Source organism: Sebastes fasciatus, chromosome 13 (assembly GCF_043250625.1).
Source record: "Sebastes fasciatus isolate fSebFas1 chromosome 13, fSebFas1.pri, whole genome shotgun sequence".
NCBI classification, from domain to species: Eukaryota; Metazoa; Chordata; class Actinopteri; order Perciformes; family Sebastidae; genus Sebastes; species Sebastes fasciatus.
In genome coordinates this window covers 17,810,805-17,825,193 of record NC_133807.1, presented here as the reverse complement: position 1 = coordinate 17,825,193, position 14,389 = coordinate 17,810,805, and the positions used below count along the sequence as shown (strand labels likewise).

General features: G+C 38.1%; 2 protein-coding genes across 2 annotated transcripts; both read right to left on the bottom strand.

The window, feature by feature from the left end:
* Positions 1–858: 858 nt before the first annotated feature.
* rpl27 (ribosomal protein L27) lies at positions 859–4,136 on the bottom strand. Its single transcript, XM_074655890.1, has 5 exons — positions 4,040–4,136; positions 3,172–3,254; positions 2,489–2,658; positions 1,359–1,469; positions 859–944 (listed from the first exon to the last, which is right to left on the bottom strand). The coding sequence occupies exons 2-5, from the start codon at positions 3,250–3,252 to the stop codon at positions 896–898; spliced, it is 411 nt and encodes a 136-aa protein (XP_074511991.1). The 5' UTR covers positions 3,253–3,254; positions 4,040–4,136; the 3' UTR covers positions 859–895.
* A 2,303-nt stretch (positions 4,137–6,439) lies between these two features.
* Positions 6,440–14,136, bottom strand: rundc1 (RUN domain containing 1). Its single transcript, XM_074655889.1, has 5 exons — positions 13,576–14,136; positions 10,954–11,112; positions 9,918–10,116; positions 9,680–9,775; positions 6,440–8,800 (listed from the first exon to the last, which is right to left on the bottom strand). The coding sequence occupies exons 1-5, from the start codon at positions 13,975–13,977 to the stop codon at positions 7,938–7,940; spliced, it is 1,719 nt and encodes a 572-aa protein (XP_074511990.1). The 5' UTR covers positions 13,978–14,136; the 3' UTR covers positions 6,440–7,937.
* Positions 14,137–14,389: the final 253 nt, after the last annotated feature.

The window sequence follows — 14,389 nt, the reverse complement described above, 5'->3', positions numbered from 1 at the left end:
AAGATAGGGACCTTGACTTTCCAGCTTTTTATCCATCAGGACAACTGCTATGTGTTTGTAATAAAACAATATCTGGGGCACTTTATTACAGATCAAATGTCTGATGACAACGACGACATGTACAGGCAGTGACGTATATTATATGCTCAAGCTAACATGTTGGCAAGAAAATTCGACATGTGTTCAGACCATGTCAAGATAGGTCTCTTTGAAGCCTATTGCACTCCCCTCTATACTGCCCCCCTGTGGGCCAAGTTTAAAAAGGCAAGCATGCAAGCTTCAGGTTGCCTACAATGACTGCATGCGGATATTACTTAAGAAACCCAGGTGGTGTGGTGCAAGCGAGCTGTTCTGTAATGCAGGTGTCAACACTTTCCAGGCTCTGTTGAGAAACCCTGATGTATAAATTTATGTCAGCGAAATGATTCTCATTTCTTTTTAGTGTGGTATAGCTACATCAATACTGAGAAACTGACTAAATGTCACCATGTAATTCATTTGTGTACACAATTTGATTGACAAGCATCTTATTTAGTGAGAAAATATGGACACTTTAAAGAGGAAATTATTTGTTCAATTAAAATACAAACACATTTCAAGAAAAAGGTTAAAATCCCACAGTGATTAGATTATTAGAGACAACCTGTCTACCAGTTTGACTTTCCTGTCAATATATTAAACAGGTATTTTAGGCTGTGTGGTTGCACCTTTTGAAAGCATTTAGGAAATCAATTTCAAAAGGGTTTTCGCAAGTATTTTAGGAACCGGATCAATAATCCTCCAGACTGGGGAACTTGGCAGAGACGGTAAAAATACTTCAAAAGACAGAAAATAGCAATAAAGAGTCAACAGTCAATATCCATTTTTAAACATTTATTTGTGAAACCGAGTGGAGTTAGAATCTGAGCTTCTGGAAGAACCACTTGTTCTTGCCCGTCTTGTACCTGAAAACAGAATAACAAGTTTAGCACATTTGATCTGATAACACATCACATAACTGAGGGGTGGAACTGTGACCACAGTTACCTGCATCAAACCTGAGCAACTAATCTAAACTAGTATCTCACAATCTATAATTACACTGCAGCAACTGGTCTAATTAATGATGTTTGCAATCAGGATTAATAAACTCACTATGCATTTAAATAAGACATTGTTCTATGAGCGATGGGCATTTTCTTTCCCGAAAAGGATGGACAGGTGTCACATCACTAAGAGCATGCAGTGATATGCATGCAGGCAATATCACTGGTTGAACTCTGGAAACGTTATACCATTATTTGTCTGAAAGTCCAATGCGAACATGTGGATTTGATGCAAACTTAACTTGAGAATCCAACAGAACTAGCTGGACTCACCTCTCCTCAAACTTGACCTTGGCCTCCCGTCTGGCTTTGCGCTTGAGAGCAGGATCCCTGAAGACATCCTTGTTGACGACAGTTTTGTCCAGAGGAATATCCACAGAGTATCTGAAGGAAACAGAGAGCAAGTTGTTCAAGTCCTCCACTTATCCAAGGGACGTTTATCGAGCAGAATGGGTTCTTTATTTTATTTTTACATCTGTAAAAGTGAACAATGGAACAGTTTTACATTACGAACTCACAAGAGCAGCTGAACGGTACCTAAAGATGATGAGCGTTACTTTATCACAGCTCAGATTCTCATTGGGTGTTGGCATGACAAAATTGGTAATCAGATTATATACCTGCTCATCAAATCTATGTGTTTCAGACCACATCTAGTACATGCAGAGGAATTAAACATGACATTGAACAGCTGATTACTTAACATTTTAGACAACACACACACTAAACAGGGAACATATTTAAATCAATAGCCAGCCACTCTTAACTTCGTCTCACTCATGTAAACATATACTTGAGCTCTGATCTACAAGGTGTTTAGTATCATCAGAATGACATCAAATGTCTGAGTACATTCAGATTTCCTTACAAAAGGCATCATCAAATTTACTTGAAATCACATCTCATTTCGTATTTCCACTCATCAACACAGCCTACCAACATCTATCAATTATGACAACAAAGCTGAACGGATACCTGCATTTGGGCTACAACAAAACTGCTTCAGAAAAATCCCCAAGTGAATCATGTTTTAATCACGGTTCTACAAAGTGTAGTCTTTAAAGCACCGTTAACAGTACATGGAAATATACTTTAAGCTCAGCAATAAATGTTTAACAAAATGCACCTTGGGAGTTGTAGTTCAATTATCTTTACATTTTATGCCCTCAGGTTTGTACCTTTGACTTTTTAATCAGCTGTTCATCTTTTACACTGATGATTTAACAAGGATAGTTTCATGTCCATCATAAGCATTCAAATGAATCACTTATTCAGCAGGATATAATTTGCTTCTTCAACCTACCAACACATTTGTATTGTTTTGAGAATAAGCAAATACAAACTGCCGCACATCAGTAAAACAAGGGAAGATCCCATTACAGGAAGTAAGTACAGACACTGACCTGGTTGGCATGAGGTGGTTGTAGTTGAAAACCTTGACGAAGGCCTTGATCTTGGACCTCTTGGCGATCTTCTTCTTGCCCATGGTTGTGGTCACCTTACGGGGATAGCGGTCGATGCCTGCGACCAGAGCGTGGCTGTAAGGACGGTCGGTTGTGCCATCATCAATGTTCTGCAGAGACAATAATAAAAAAGGGACTGTGATATCAGGCAGACACTGACCATACGGGCGTCAACACGGGCGGCTGTGGCTCAGAAGGTAGGTCAGGTTGTCCACCAATCGGAGGGTCGGTTGTTCGATGTGTCCTTGAGCAAGACACTTTGCTCCCGAAGGCATAGCCATCGGTGTGTGAACAAGTATTCAGATTAGATCCTGATGGGCAAAGTTGGCACCTTAGCAGCCTCTGCCATCAGTGTATGAATGGGTGAATGCTGACATGTAGTGTAACGCGCTTTGAGTTGTCAAAAGACTATAAAACAGTATATAAATGCAAATCTATTTACCATTTACAATAACATCATACCTACAATAGAGAAGAAATACCAAGTATTGGTGTGAGAAAGTCAGTGAATCCCTTACAGATGAACATGGGAGCCCTGCCAGTGAATGAACAACTGTATGACCCCTCTGAACATCTGCATATTCAGGGTGAAAATAACATCCATCCAGAGTCACGTTTGTTACCTTGACGATGACAGCTTTACGCCCTGCGTAGCGTCCAGCTAGGACCATCACCACCTTCCCAGGCTTCATGAACTTGCCCATTTCTGCAATAAAAAGAAAACACTTGTCAAACCTCGTGTGTCACCAACAGCACAATCAATACTTCCACAAGCAACATTACTGATGCTTGGTTATGTATGTTTTTTTGTTGTTGTTCCTTTTCCCTGATTTGTCCTTTAAGCTAAATGGTTGTGGAAGATGTGTATGAAGGTAACATTTATACATGTTTAGAAAATGTTAATGATGAAATATGATGTTGTACATAGTATGTATGTGATAAATGTAATGTACTTGATTTGACCCCAGGAAGACTAGCTGGTGCCATTGGTATCAGCTAATGGGGATCCTTTTTAAATACATAAATAAATGCTAACACGACCAAATCAAGCAGTGAAGCATGAACACATGTTTATAAGTTCCTGCTCGTTGGTTCTGCTAGGGCTAGCAGGCTAAGCAACATTAGCATCCAGCTAGGAGACGACTAACATGTAATTCACAGCGTTTTAAACATTACTTTCACTCTTACACAAACATAAAACACCGCAGTAATGTTGTACTGAAACTACACGGTTCACTATACAGTCTGAATCTGTACAATCAGCCTCTTTAGCTGACAGGTTCAGAGAGAAGCTGCCATGTTGAGCCTCTACGGAGACGAAGCGTCGCAATAAATAGCTCGTTTTCTGCCCGTGTCGATTAAAATACACGAAACTAACAGACTCGTATTAACTAAAGGAGTTGTTGGAGTAAGTGTGGAGCGATAAAATGTGTTAAATGGTTGAGATTTGGAGAGATGGTTGAAGATTGTTTGAAGGGAAGGTTCACTCACTGATGCTGTTCTACGGCCACCGCTAACAGGAAAGGAAGCCGAGAGGGTTCCTGTGACCTTTCACACCACCGATACACTACGTCACGTCCGGGCGAAATTTTCAAGTTCGTAAAGAGTCCTTTTATAATTAATTAATTATTTATTTATTTAAAATACAAAACATGCATCACACATTGTTTGGCTGCTAAACTGTCCTTTAAACGATTTTATAAAAATAATATAATGATAGTAATAGTAATAGTAATAATAATAATAATAATAATAATAATAATAATAATAATTATTATTATTATTATTATTATTATTATAAGTAATAATTATAAGTCATTATATATATATATATATATGTAAAAAAACTAGGTTCTTTATGTTCTTTATTTGTCATATGTGGATTCCAGCAAAGCAGTCATTGGCAATGAAAATCTTTGGTCTCAGGTTCCTTCAACAATGCTCATAAAATATGCATACATAAAAGGGGAGATCACATAAGTAAATATAAAAGCAAAATTATAATCTAAGGCATACAATTTGTAATTTTTGTATTTATAATTTTTACTTTCATTATTATTTATTTATTTAAAATACAAAAATGAAAATATTTAATTTATTATTACTCTCGTATTTTTGTATCATTATCGTTTGTTTGTTTTTTGTTATGTGTGTTTTGTTTTTTTAACTCTATTCTTTCTTTCTATCATTATTATTATTATTATTATTTCTTTTCTTAATTTTATTTCAATTTTGAATGTTGAAGTTGTTTTCTCTAATGTACTTAATGAGCATGTCTATAAACTCATCTACTTAAAAAATGGTTTGTAAACTATTGTAATTACGAACTGTAAATTGCATATATGAAAACAACCTTGAAAAAAGGGAAAAAATAAAGTATAAAAAAATATATATACAAAAATGCATTACACATTGTTTGGCTGCTAAATTGTTCTTTAAACGATTTTATAAAAATAAAAAAAAATATATTTAATTTGTGTATTCATGATATAATGTTGTGGTGGAATGAGATATTTAGCAATAGAAAGTAGCAATACCTCAAGGTAAAGTTACTTTGTTACAAGTAAAAGTACAAAAGTATTAGCATCATAATATAACTAATTTACCAAAAGTACTCATTAAGCAGAATGTCCCATTTCAGAATGATATAAATTAAATTATTGGATTATATTTAATAATCTATTTATGTGTTCATCACTTTAATTTTGAAGATAGTGGAGGTGGAGCTCATTTTAATTACTTTATATAGTTTATCTGCTTGACCCCCCAAGGATCAATACGTTTTGTCTTAATCTTTAATATACTTTATTTGATGATTATATTTTATATTATTAATCTGAATCTGCAAAGCTACAATATTTGCCTCTGAAATGTAGTGAAGTAGAGGTAGCAGAAAATGGAAATACTCAGTACAAGTACCTCACAATTGTACTTAAGTACAGTACTTCAGTAAATTTACTTAGTTACTTTCACCACTGATTAAAAATAGGAGTATTAGCAGCAAAAATATATAAGAGTACTTATTATGCAGAATGACCCTCTGTCAGATTGATAAATTATTGTACTGTAGCTATAAAATATATGTAGCTGAGGTAAATGTACAATATTTCCCTCTGAAATGTAGTGGAGTAGAAATGAATGGTAGCATAAATGCATGAAAATACTCAAGTAAAGTGCAAAGTACTTAAGTTTGAGTAGAGTAATTGATTCAATTAAATCAGAAAAATAAACACAATTCTTATTTCCCAATACATCCTAACTAAAGCCATAAACATAAAATAGAAACATAAGGAATTATTTGTGAAAACTTTGTGTGGAATTGATATTCATTTATATAAATTTGTTAATCCAAATTAATTAAATACATCACAAAATATGATATAGTAATTATCCCCAAAACATATATATTTTATTCAAGATTGAATGTGAGTTTTGGAAAGATAAAGAAGACCCCATAAAAAAATGTAGACTGTTCATACACAACAACATTCTGGAGGATGTTGAAGGATTATTTTGCTCATTAAACAAAATACATTATTGAAGAAGTTCAAAATGTTATTGTATATTTTAAAAACAAGAACCAGAAAATACAACTTACTCATTTTATTTGGTAAATTTCAAATCAATAAGTCAGAGTTTTCTTAATCCCTTCCATTTTAGAGAGAGATAACTATGCCTTTTGCACTTTAATTATTCTATTTTTCTTCTGTTGAAATCAATGCATAAGTATTTTGTATATGTAAATGCAAGACGTCTTATGGAATGTTTTTTTTTTGTTTTGTTTTTAAAGGTTTGCCATTAAAACAAACCAAAACAAAATCTATAATGTGTAAAGTTTTATTTCTTGATTTCTTTAATATTTAAAGAATAAAGACTCATAAACAGTAGTGGTTCATTTACTAAGTTTAATTGTTTACAGCTGTAGATATGCATTAAAAATGATAATAAAAAAAAAAGAAAATAAGCATAAGTCATATCTCCCAATATATTATTTGTGATTAAAGCGATTAAATAAAAACAATATAAATAGCACGATTTAAATGATTCAGTGTCCGAGCTACTTTAACAAAGTGTTCTGATATGTTTTTCACATGCTATGCAATAAATAAATGTCTCTTTACATGAATCACAACATAACAGTCGAATAAAACATTAAAAAAATGGGGAAAATAGGAAGCTTAATATAGCATTATATTTACTACACAAGACCTAAACAGAATACAAACTTTCCATTTACAGTAACATAAAATAAATACTAAAAATGTGTCTCCAGGTGCACTCAAGTCACAAAGTGCACAGGTATCATCTTTCATCAGCACGCCAACTCTCAGAGGTTTGATACATACATCTGAAGTTTAAATCCCATAAACAGCAGATATAATCTAAACCTCAGTTTAATAGCATCTATGGTTTGTACATTCAGTATTTAAGGATATGATTCGTGCAACTCGGTTGTCTTAGGAAGATAAAAACAAAGTTCTCTGAAGAACAGGAAATAAAGATAAACCTTTTATATCCTACAATCATGTTACATATGGGATGTAACCATTACATCATTCTTATCAAATGATATCACTGTCATTTCATTTTAATTTAACTACACCTGGAATAGGAGAAAAGCAGCAGTTCATACAGGGTCTAACACACCTGAAACACAATGTGCAAGAAGTGATAACAGCTTTAAAACAGAGTCGTTGGGCTGCATATTTGTTACACAACACATTAACTTCATGCTTGAAGAGACATTTTTCATTTTTCAAGTTGACCTGATCAACCAGTCTGCTACACGCCACCAAAATAATAAATGCCATAACAGAACTGTACTTTTCACCGTGAACGATGGAGCATCGATACATCCCATTGTTACTGTGTAGAAGCCACAGTATCGAGTTTCTGCTCACTATTTCTCCTCCTGGATTGTCTCTGTGGCGACCACATTACAGTACTGATTACTGTACACATCCAACCTCTCTCTTTGCTGCATAGGTTAGGACACTATCACATACACGGGGGAATGATACGGTAAGATGAGCACAGGTCGCAAAGGTCAGGAAGGCTTCTCTAAACATGAGGTAATCTCAGTCTCCATTCTAAGGCGTGTTTACAGTACGAGTAGCATTGTCATCTTGACATTTTGGCATCTTAAACCTATGCAGATTATGGTTGCTCATGGTTGAAGCTCACACAACATAATCATCCATGCATGTAACTGTAGACATCACACACTTGCACTTTATACTTTTAAGATGGGTGGCTACTTAAATAACCTTTAAAAGGTTACATACTTGAAGCACAAAGTCATGCTTTTGGTCCTGAATGCCAGGTTAGGTGTTGTTTAGCTGATAAAATACTTGATTTCTGAGATGGATGTTTCATTACTTTTGCATCCTCAGAAAGCATCCTTAATGTTCTTCAGCTGCCGAACAGCCAGGTCCACCGGGAGGTTGAATTTGAGGTGGCTGATGCGGCCCAAGATTCGCAGGGCTCCTTCGAAGCCGGTCTGGGCCATGTAGCTCCAGCACTGGTAGTGCGGGTGTATCAGAGTCCCAGACTTACAGAGCAGGTTGAGCCACGACACCAGCCGCTGCTCGTTCAGAGCCATGCACACCAGCGCTTTGAGCTCTGTGTCTGGTCCACGTTTGTAGCGTCCGTGCTCCTTCAGCACAGTGTGAATGGCCCACAGCAGAGACTGTTTAGGGGTGACGGTCACCGGGCCGCCCCCGACAGGCAGGCTGAAGGACTGTGAAAGCTGACGGGCCGGCGTCTCTACAAAGGCCTTCCCGTTTTTGGATTGGTAGTATTTAACAAAGAGTTCCCATGGGTGCATGGTCTGTGGGGCTGGTCTGTAAGGCAGCAGGCAGGAGATGGGTGCCAGTACCAGGCTCATGGTCTGGGAGGGGGAGAAGAGGCCGTGAGCCAACAAGTCTTTCAGAGCAAGCGCCAGCTCCTTCCTCACCGACGACGTCAGCTCGTCTCGAGGCCCCAGCGCCGAGTTGCTGGTGTAGTTGACGACATGGTCGAGGGAGGACTGTCTGCAGGAGCCCAGCACTCGCACCTTGTCTACAGCTGACTCCAGGCGCTGCAGCAGGGGCCCGTAGTCCTGCAGCGTTGACTCCTGAGGCCAAATGTTCTGAGGAACGTGGCCGGGCGCACAGCCGAACTGGCTCGCAGCGAAGATCTGCAGCACGGCGAGGGCCTTCTGGATAAGCTGCAGGCCGGTCTCTCGCATCTTCTGGGCCTGCTCTGGGTCCACTGCAGAGAGAGGTGGAGAACCAGAAGAATATACTACTTACATGTATACTGGACAACAACACTGATGATTTTGAACACCACCTCCTGTAAACTTACCTTTTATGAAGAGATTACCAGTTAATACGCCTTTAAAGACAAACATTTAGGTCATCACTCTAAAGCTGAGTTTATGTTCGCCGTAGTGTCCCCAGCGCAAGGGTGCGCGAACCAAAAATGACATCATCACGTATTGTGCGTAAAGCGAGAAGGCTCTGCAAGTTGTCGCAGTGCTTGGTCATGCACCTCTGAATTTTTAGAACTAGGCGCCCGCTGCGCACGCAGGGCTTTTCAGACATGACTGCAACAATGACATAAAAGCAACTAACTTAAATTAAGAAGTAAAATAATGAAAAAGAAAGACGGACAATTTGTTTTTAAACGCTTTAAAAGCAGGAGATCTTATACATTTGTGTAAATATTTTGCCAGCAGAATCAAATTGTTTCACAGGATATTAACCTTTGTTTCATTATGGGTATTGCATAAAGGTGTTAAAGTGTGTCCATGAATATGAGATATGAGTTTACAGATAATTACAATTCCCCCTCGGCATAGAGGAGTTTGGTTTATGGCGTTTTGTCGGTAACACTCGTTGACTTCTTTGGAAAATACTGCAAAGAACAACGCGTTGATCATAAACGCCTTTGTGCGTGCTCGTAGTGCGCGTGTCATCAGTAGAGGACTGCGCCACGGCGCCTCATGCGAGTATAAACAAAGCTTAAAACCAGGCAAACACTGCAGGGATTCAACCTGGTCGCCCCGACTAATCAGTCATCTACTGGCTTTATTACCTCAAACATTTAATGGTACTTGCAGAAAGAGTTTGATATGAACTGACTGACCTTTCTTCTTCATTCCTGGAGCTCTGGCACTGGTCCCCGCCGCTTGTGGCTGCTGGCTGGGTCCGCCACCTGATAAAAGAGGGTTCCCCACCTCATCTTTAAGAAGGAAAAGCAAAGTCATTCATTAAACCAATAAAAAACTGTGAAATGAAAAAACAAAACGGGCAGGCACTGCCATAAAACAGGAAAATGATCATCTACTTGAATGACAGTTTGTACTGTATATGAGTCTGTGTACCCTGGATGAAGTTGATGAACATCTCCAGGTCTCTGATCTGGGTTTTGAGCTGATCCACCAGCTGCTCTTTGACCCTGGCTGGGTTCACTATCTGAGCGATGGCAGAGTCCACTCTCTGTCTCAGCTCCTCGGGCGACAAGTTCCCGATGTCCTCGTTCAGGTTCACATCCAGCTTTTTGATCAACTCGTCAATGATGACCTGGGAAAGGTAAGACAGACTGAAGGTTAAAGAACAGACTTATTGTAGGTTATTACACTGTTTCCAACAGCTGGAAAATATAGTTGTGGTGGTAGATTTCTAGTGTGTTGTATTCTTCTGACACTAAACAGCATTGCATTCACAAGCTAACTTCTTATTAGGGAAGTTATTTGAAGCCATGGCTCTAGATGGCAATATCAGTCTGTGAACACTTCGGTCAAGACTGAAATATCTCGACAACTATTGGACGGACTGCCATGAAATTTTGTACAAACATTTATGATCCCCACAGGATGAAAAGTTTGCATGCTAACACGCTAAACTAGGATGGTGAACAACATTATACCTGCTTAGCATCAGCATGTTAGCATTTAGCTAAAAGCACTGCTGTGCCTCAGGACAGCCTCAGAGAGCTGTAGACTCTTATTCATTCCAATCGGGTAGACATTTCATTTAATACACACTTTTTAAAAAGGAAAGGAGTAATAAGACAAATATTTAAAAAGCAGGTTTTATATAGGCTAAATGTATTTGGATAGTCTTTCCACACAAATTATCTTTCTGAGAAACACTAAAGCCTGAAGCGTTTTAAGAATAGACTTGATACACCTGAACTGAAGCAGGTAAACACCACATGATGTGTTCAACATGTGTCGTGATAATTTGGATTTAACACAAGCTTGTTTATCTGTTGGGGTCTCTCGTTTGGGATGTTGTAATTATCATTTTAAGTACGAGGATTAAAGGCTGATCAGACAACCTGTAGCCGATATGACACATCGACATGTGACAGGATTGAATGGCGAGTATTTCATCGGTACATTTCCACAAACCCACCTTCTGTCTCTCCATGACGACAGACTGCGGCAGCGAGTCGTAGCTGCCCTCCTGATAGGCGAAGCGCTCCAGATCATCCAGCTGTGTCTTCAGCTGGAGAATGAGATCCTTCTGTTTTTCCCTCTGAGCCTCCAGGCGCTCCCTCTTCTCCCTCTCACTCTGACAGCAGAGACACAAACACAACGATTTTAATTTTTACAGACAGAGAGAGCTGAGGGGACCACAATAACACAGTGTACTAGATCTTTAACAATTTGGGAGTTTTGATACCACATAGTCACAGCTCTTTGCAAACAAGTGTAATTAATTTCACTTTATAGTTTAACAACTTGTGTCACAACATTTACACAAAAATACACACAAACCAAACTCTCAAAGAGACATCGGGTACCATACTCACCAGATCTCCCTGCAAGTAAAGCATGCGACAAAGAAGAAATGACATAAAAAGACCTTTAGCGTGAAGAATATGGTGAGAAGTAATCCCAACAGTTTTGGGCCTGAACATTTACTTCAGTTGAGATAAACTGTAAAGAGGCAGGGAGTAAACAACAGCAGGGACAAAGCAGGGTACTTCAACGTGGTTGTGTACACAGAAGCTTTTATTAGGCAGATAATGATCTGCTGGAGGCATTTTCATTGAGCCTGCAGCGCAGTGTGTCAACACAAAAGCAACATTTTCCAACAGAGATAAGAGCTGAATGGGAACACAGCAGAGGTGGGCGCGCCAGCAGCCTCGAGTGTGACGCAACAAGCTCACTTTAATCAGTTTTAATCAGAAACCTCACAGCCACCGAGGTGAATCACTTCAGTTAATGAAAACGGGCAGGTTTACTGTAACACCACAGAAACTCACTGTGTGTGTCTGTCTGTATTTATATTTGTGCATTTATATTAGTGAGTAGAGTGTCCAGTCCAACTGCAGATTAGTGCATGTATACCTGTAATTAATCACTACTTTTATTATTGATTAAAGTCACATTTAGTTTCTTAAATCACTGATTATTACTGGTTTAAAGATTCAGAAAATAGTAAAAACAATTCTGCATGTTGGACCTACCATAAATAACTGGATAGATGTGACAATGGAGATCTACAGGATGGAAAACGTTACTTTCTCTTTAAACTTACATCTTCAAACAACACTGGGAAAAAGACCCGATTTTATTAAGATAATGAATTGAAGGAACAACCATATTTATTTTATTATTCAGCTATTTCTTTTCTCATTGTATTATATTGTGTCCAAATATCTCAGAGTAACATGTATGTAATTGTGTGAAGCCAACTGCTATACGCATTTTTATTTTATAGTACTTCCCCCCCTTTCTTGTTTGTATATAACTATGTTATGTCCTTTTTCATTAGTATAACTTGGACTTGAAAATAAACTTGACTTTGTAAGATACTTACTTACTTTTTTTATTTTTTTTATTATTATTGTTATTGTTATTATTATTATTTATGGCTTTAAAAATGTATCATATCTCTTTTTTTTTACTCTTTTCCCATGGTTTGTATATCCATTACTTCCTGTGGACGTATATTAACAATGCAATTTTGTAATAAAATAAAAACAGTGAAAAATATAAATTCTGTCCAACTAACAGCCTTAAACTAAAAAGTCATGCAGTTAACAGTCTCATACGATTAAGAAAAGCACAGAATCCTCTCAGTTAAAAGGCTGGAAGTGAGGACTGTTATGCACTTTTGCCTCAAAGCTTCAACAATGAATCAATTATCAGAATCGATTATTTTTCTATCAGTTGATTAATTAATCTTTTCAGCACACAAACACACACACACTTCACTTTCCAGCTTCTTGGCAGAGACCCAGACACCTGTGGTAATGGATAGAAACACTACACTCAACCCGTCAATCTCTAGATCTTCATCCTCCTAAATTCCTCACTAGTAGAGGTCAGTATTCGATAAGATTTAGGGGAACCAAATTATGGAGTAGCTTTTCACATCTATCAATAAACTGTTCATCTGTCAAATGTTTCAAAAGTCGCTTAAAGGGTCATTTAATTGCTGGCTTGTAATTGCTTTTCCCCATGTTGTCCATGTATCTGCTTTTATGTTTTTTTTATTTTTTCCCACTCACAATGTTGTTTGGTTACAATTGCTCAGAAGTCTTTATAGATATTTAAATCAATATCCTCCTCACAAACACTAACCATACACTTCCACGCAACACACACACACTTGTCTTTTTTTATATATTTACTGTATTGTTATTGTTGTTATTATATATATATCTTGTCCTAATTGTTTGTTTATCACTATTATGTAGTCATATTATTTATTTATATTAATATTGTCTCTAGGTGGAGGCTTCAGATAAGCCCAGTGGGTTTTTTGCCTCTTCCTGCACTGTATATTATTCATTTATTTTTTTGTTATGTTGTATAGTCTTAAATAGTGCAAAACAAAATAAACAAATAAACAACACTGCAGTCCTAAATCTATACTATCATAAGTAATTATTTTAATAGGAATATTCTATTATTTCAATGACATCTTTTTGACACCTGTCATCTTCTCCTGGCATGCACTATATGAGTGTGTGAAAGCATCACGGTGGTTATTATATCAGATCATGAGCTGCAGGAAGCTCACCGAGTTCTCCAGCTGTGTGGCCTCCAGAGCTCTGCAGCCCACCACATGCGGGCAGCCCCTGAAGGCGAACTCCTCCAGCTCGGCCAGCATCCTCTCCTTCTCCTCGCTCTGCTGGGCGTGAACTATCTGCTTCAGTCGGAACTGCACCTGGGCGAAGTGGGAGGTGAGGGCGAGCAGAGACGAGTTCAGCAAGTCCTGCTCCTCTTCCAGCTTCTCCAGCCTGGCGGCCATTTCCCCCTCATCGGTGGCCGAGGACAAGCCTCTCTGCTTCGGCTTGCCAGCACTCCCGCTGCCGCTGCTCTCCTCCTCCGGGCTGGCCACGGCGCCGACCGGTGCCCATCGCTCTCCCGCTGTGGCGAACACAGCCTCGCTGTCCGAGGCCGACAGCTCCTCTGTGGACATGTTTGACAGACGTAGTTCACTCCCGTTGTTTTAACTACGTCTCTCCACTTTATTAGCAGTCTGTTTCTGTTTCCTGGTGCTTTGTTTTTCTCGCGTTGCGCAGACAACAACAAGGAGCACTACGGGAGGAACAGGTGTATCGCCATCTTTGGAAAGGATGATTCATACGTCAACACGGAGACACGTCAAGCGTCATGGGAAATACCGGAAGTCTGGCACGTTTGTTCCTCTGCCTTCAAAATAAAAGCGTCCCTATTATATAAAAGTCCAACATAAAATTTGAATTATATATATATATATATATATATATATATATACTGTATATAGTATACTATATATACAGTATACAGTATATTATATAGTATACTATATACAGTATATATATATATATATACATATATATATATATATA

What these genes read in the sequence shown, in the direction of transcription:
- rpl27 (XM_074655890.1), bottom strand. Translation starts at nt 3,252, where the DNA reads ATGGGCAAGTTCATGAAGCCTGGGAAGGTGGTGATGGTCCTAGCTGGA. An exon ending in GTAAAGCTGTCATCGTCAAG is followed by an intron (nt 2,659 to 3,171) that starts GTAACAAACGTG and finishes TTGTCTCTGCAG; the next exon opens with AACATTGATGATGGCACAAC. An exon ending in AACCACCTCATGCCAACCAG is followed by an intron (nt 1,470 to 2,488) that starts GTCAGTGTCTGT and finishes TGTTTCCTTCAG; the next exon opens with ATACTCTGTGGATATTCCTC.
- rundc1 (XM_074655889.1), bottom strand. Translation starts at nt 13,977, where the DNA reads ATGTCCACAGAGGAGCTGTCGGCCTCGGACAGCGAGGCTGTGTTCGCC. An exon ending in CCACACAGCTGGAGAACTCG is followed by an intron (nt 11,113 to 13,575) that starts GTGAGCTTCCTG and finishes CTCTGCTGTCAG; the next exon opens with AGTGAGAGGGAGAAGAGGGA. An exon ending in TCGTCATGGAGAGACAGAAG is followed by an intron (nt 10,117 to 10,953) that starts GTGGGTTTGTGG and finishes TACCTTTCCCAG; the next exon opens with GTCATCATTGACGAGTTGAT.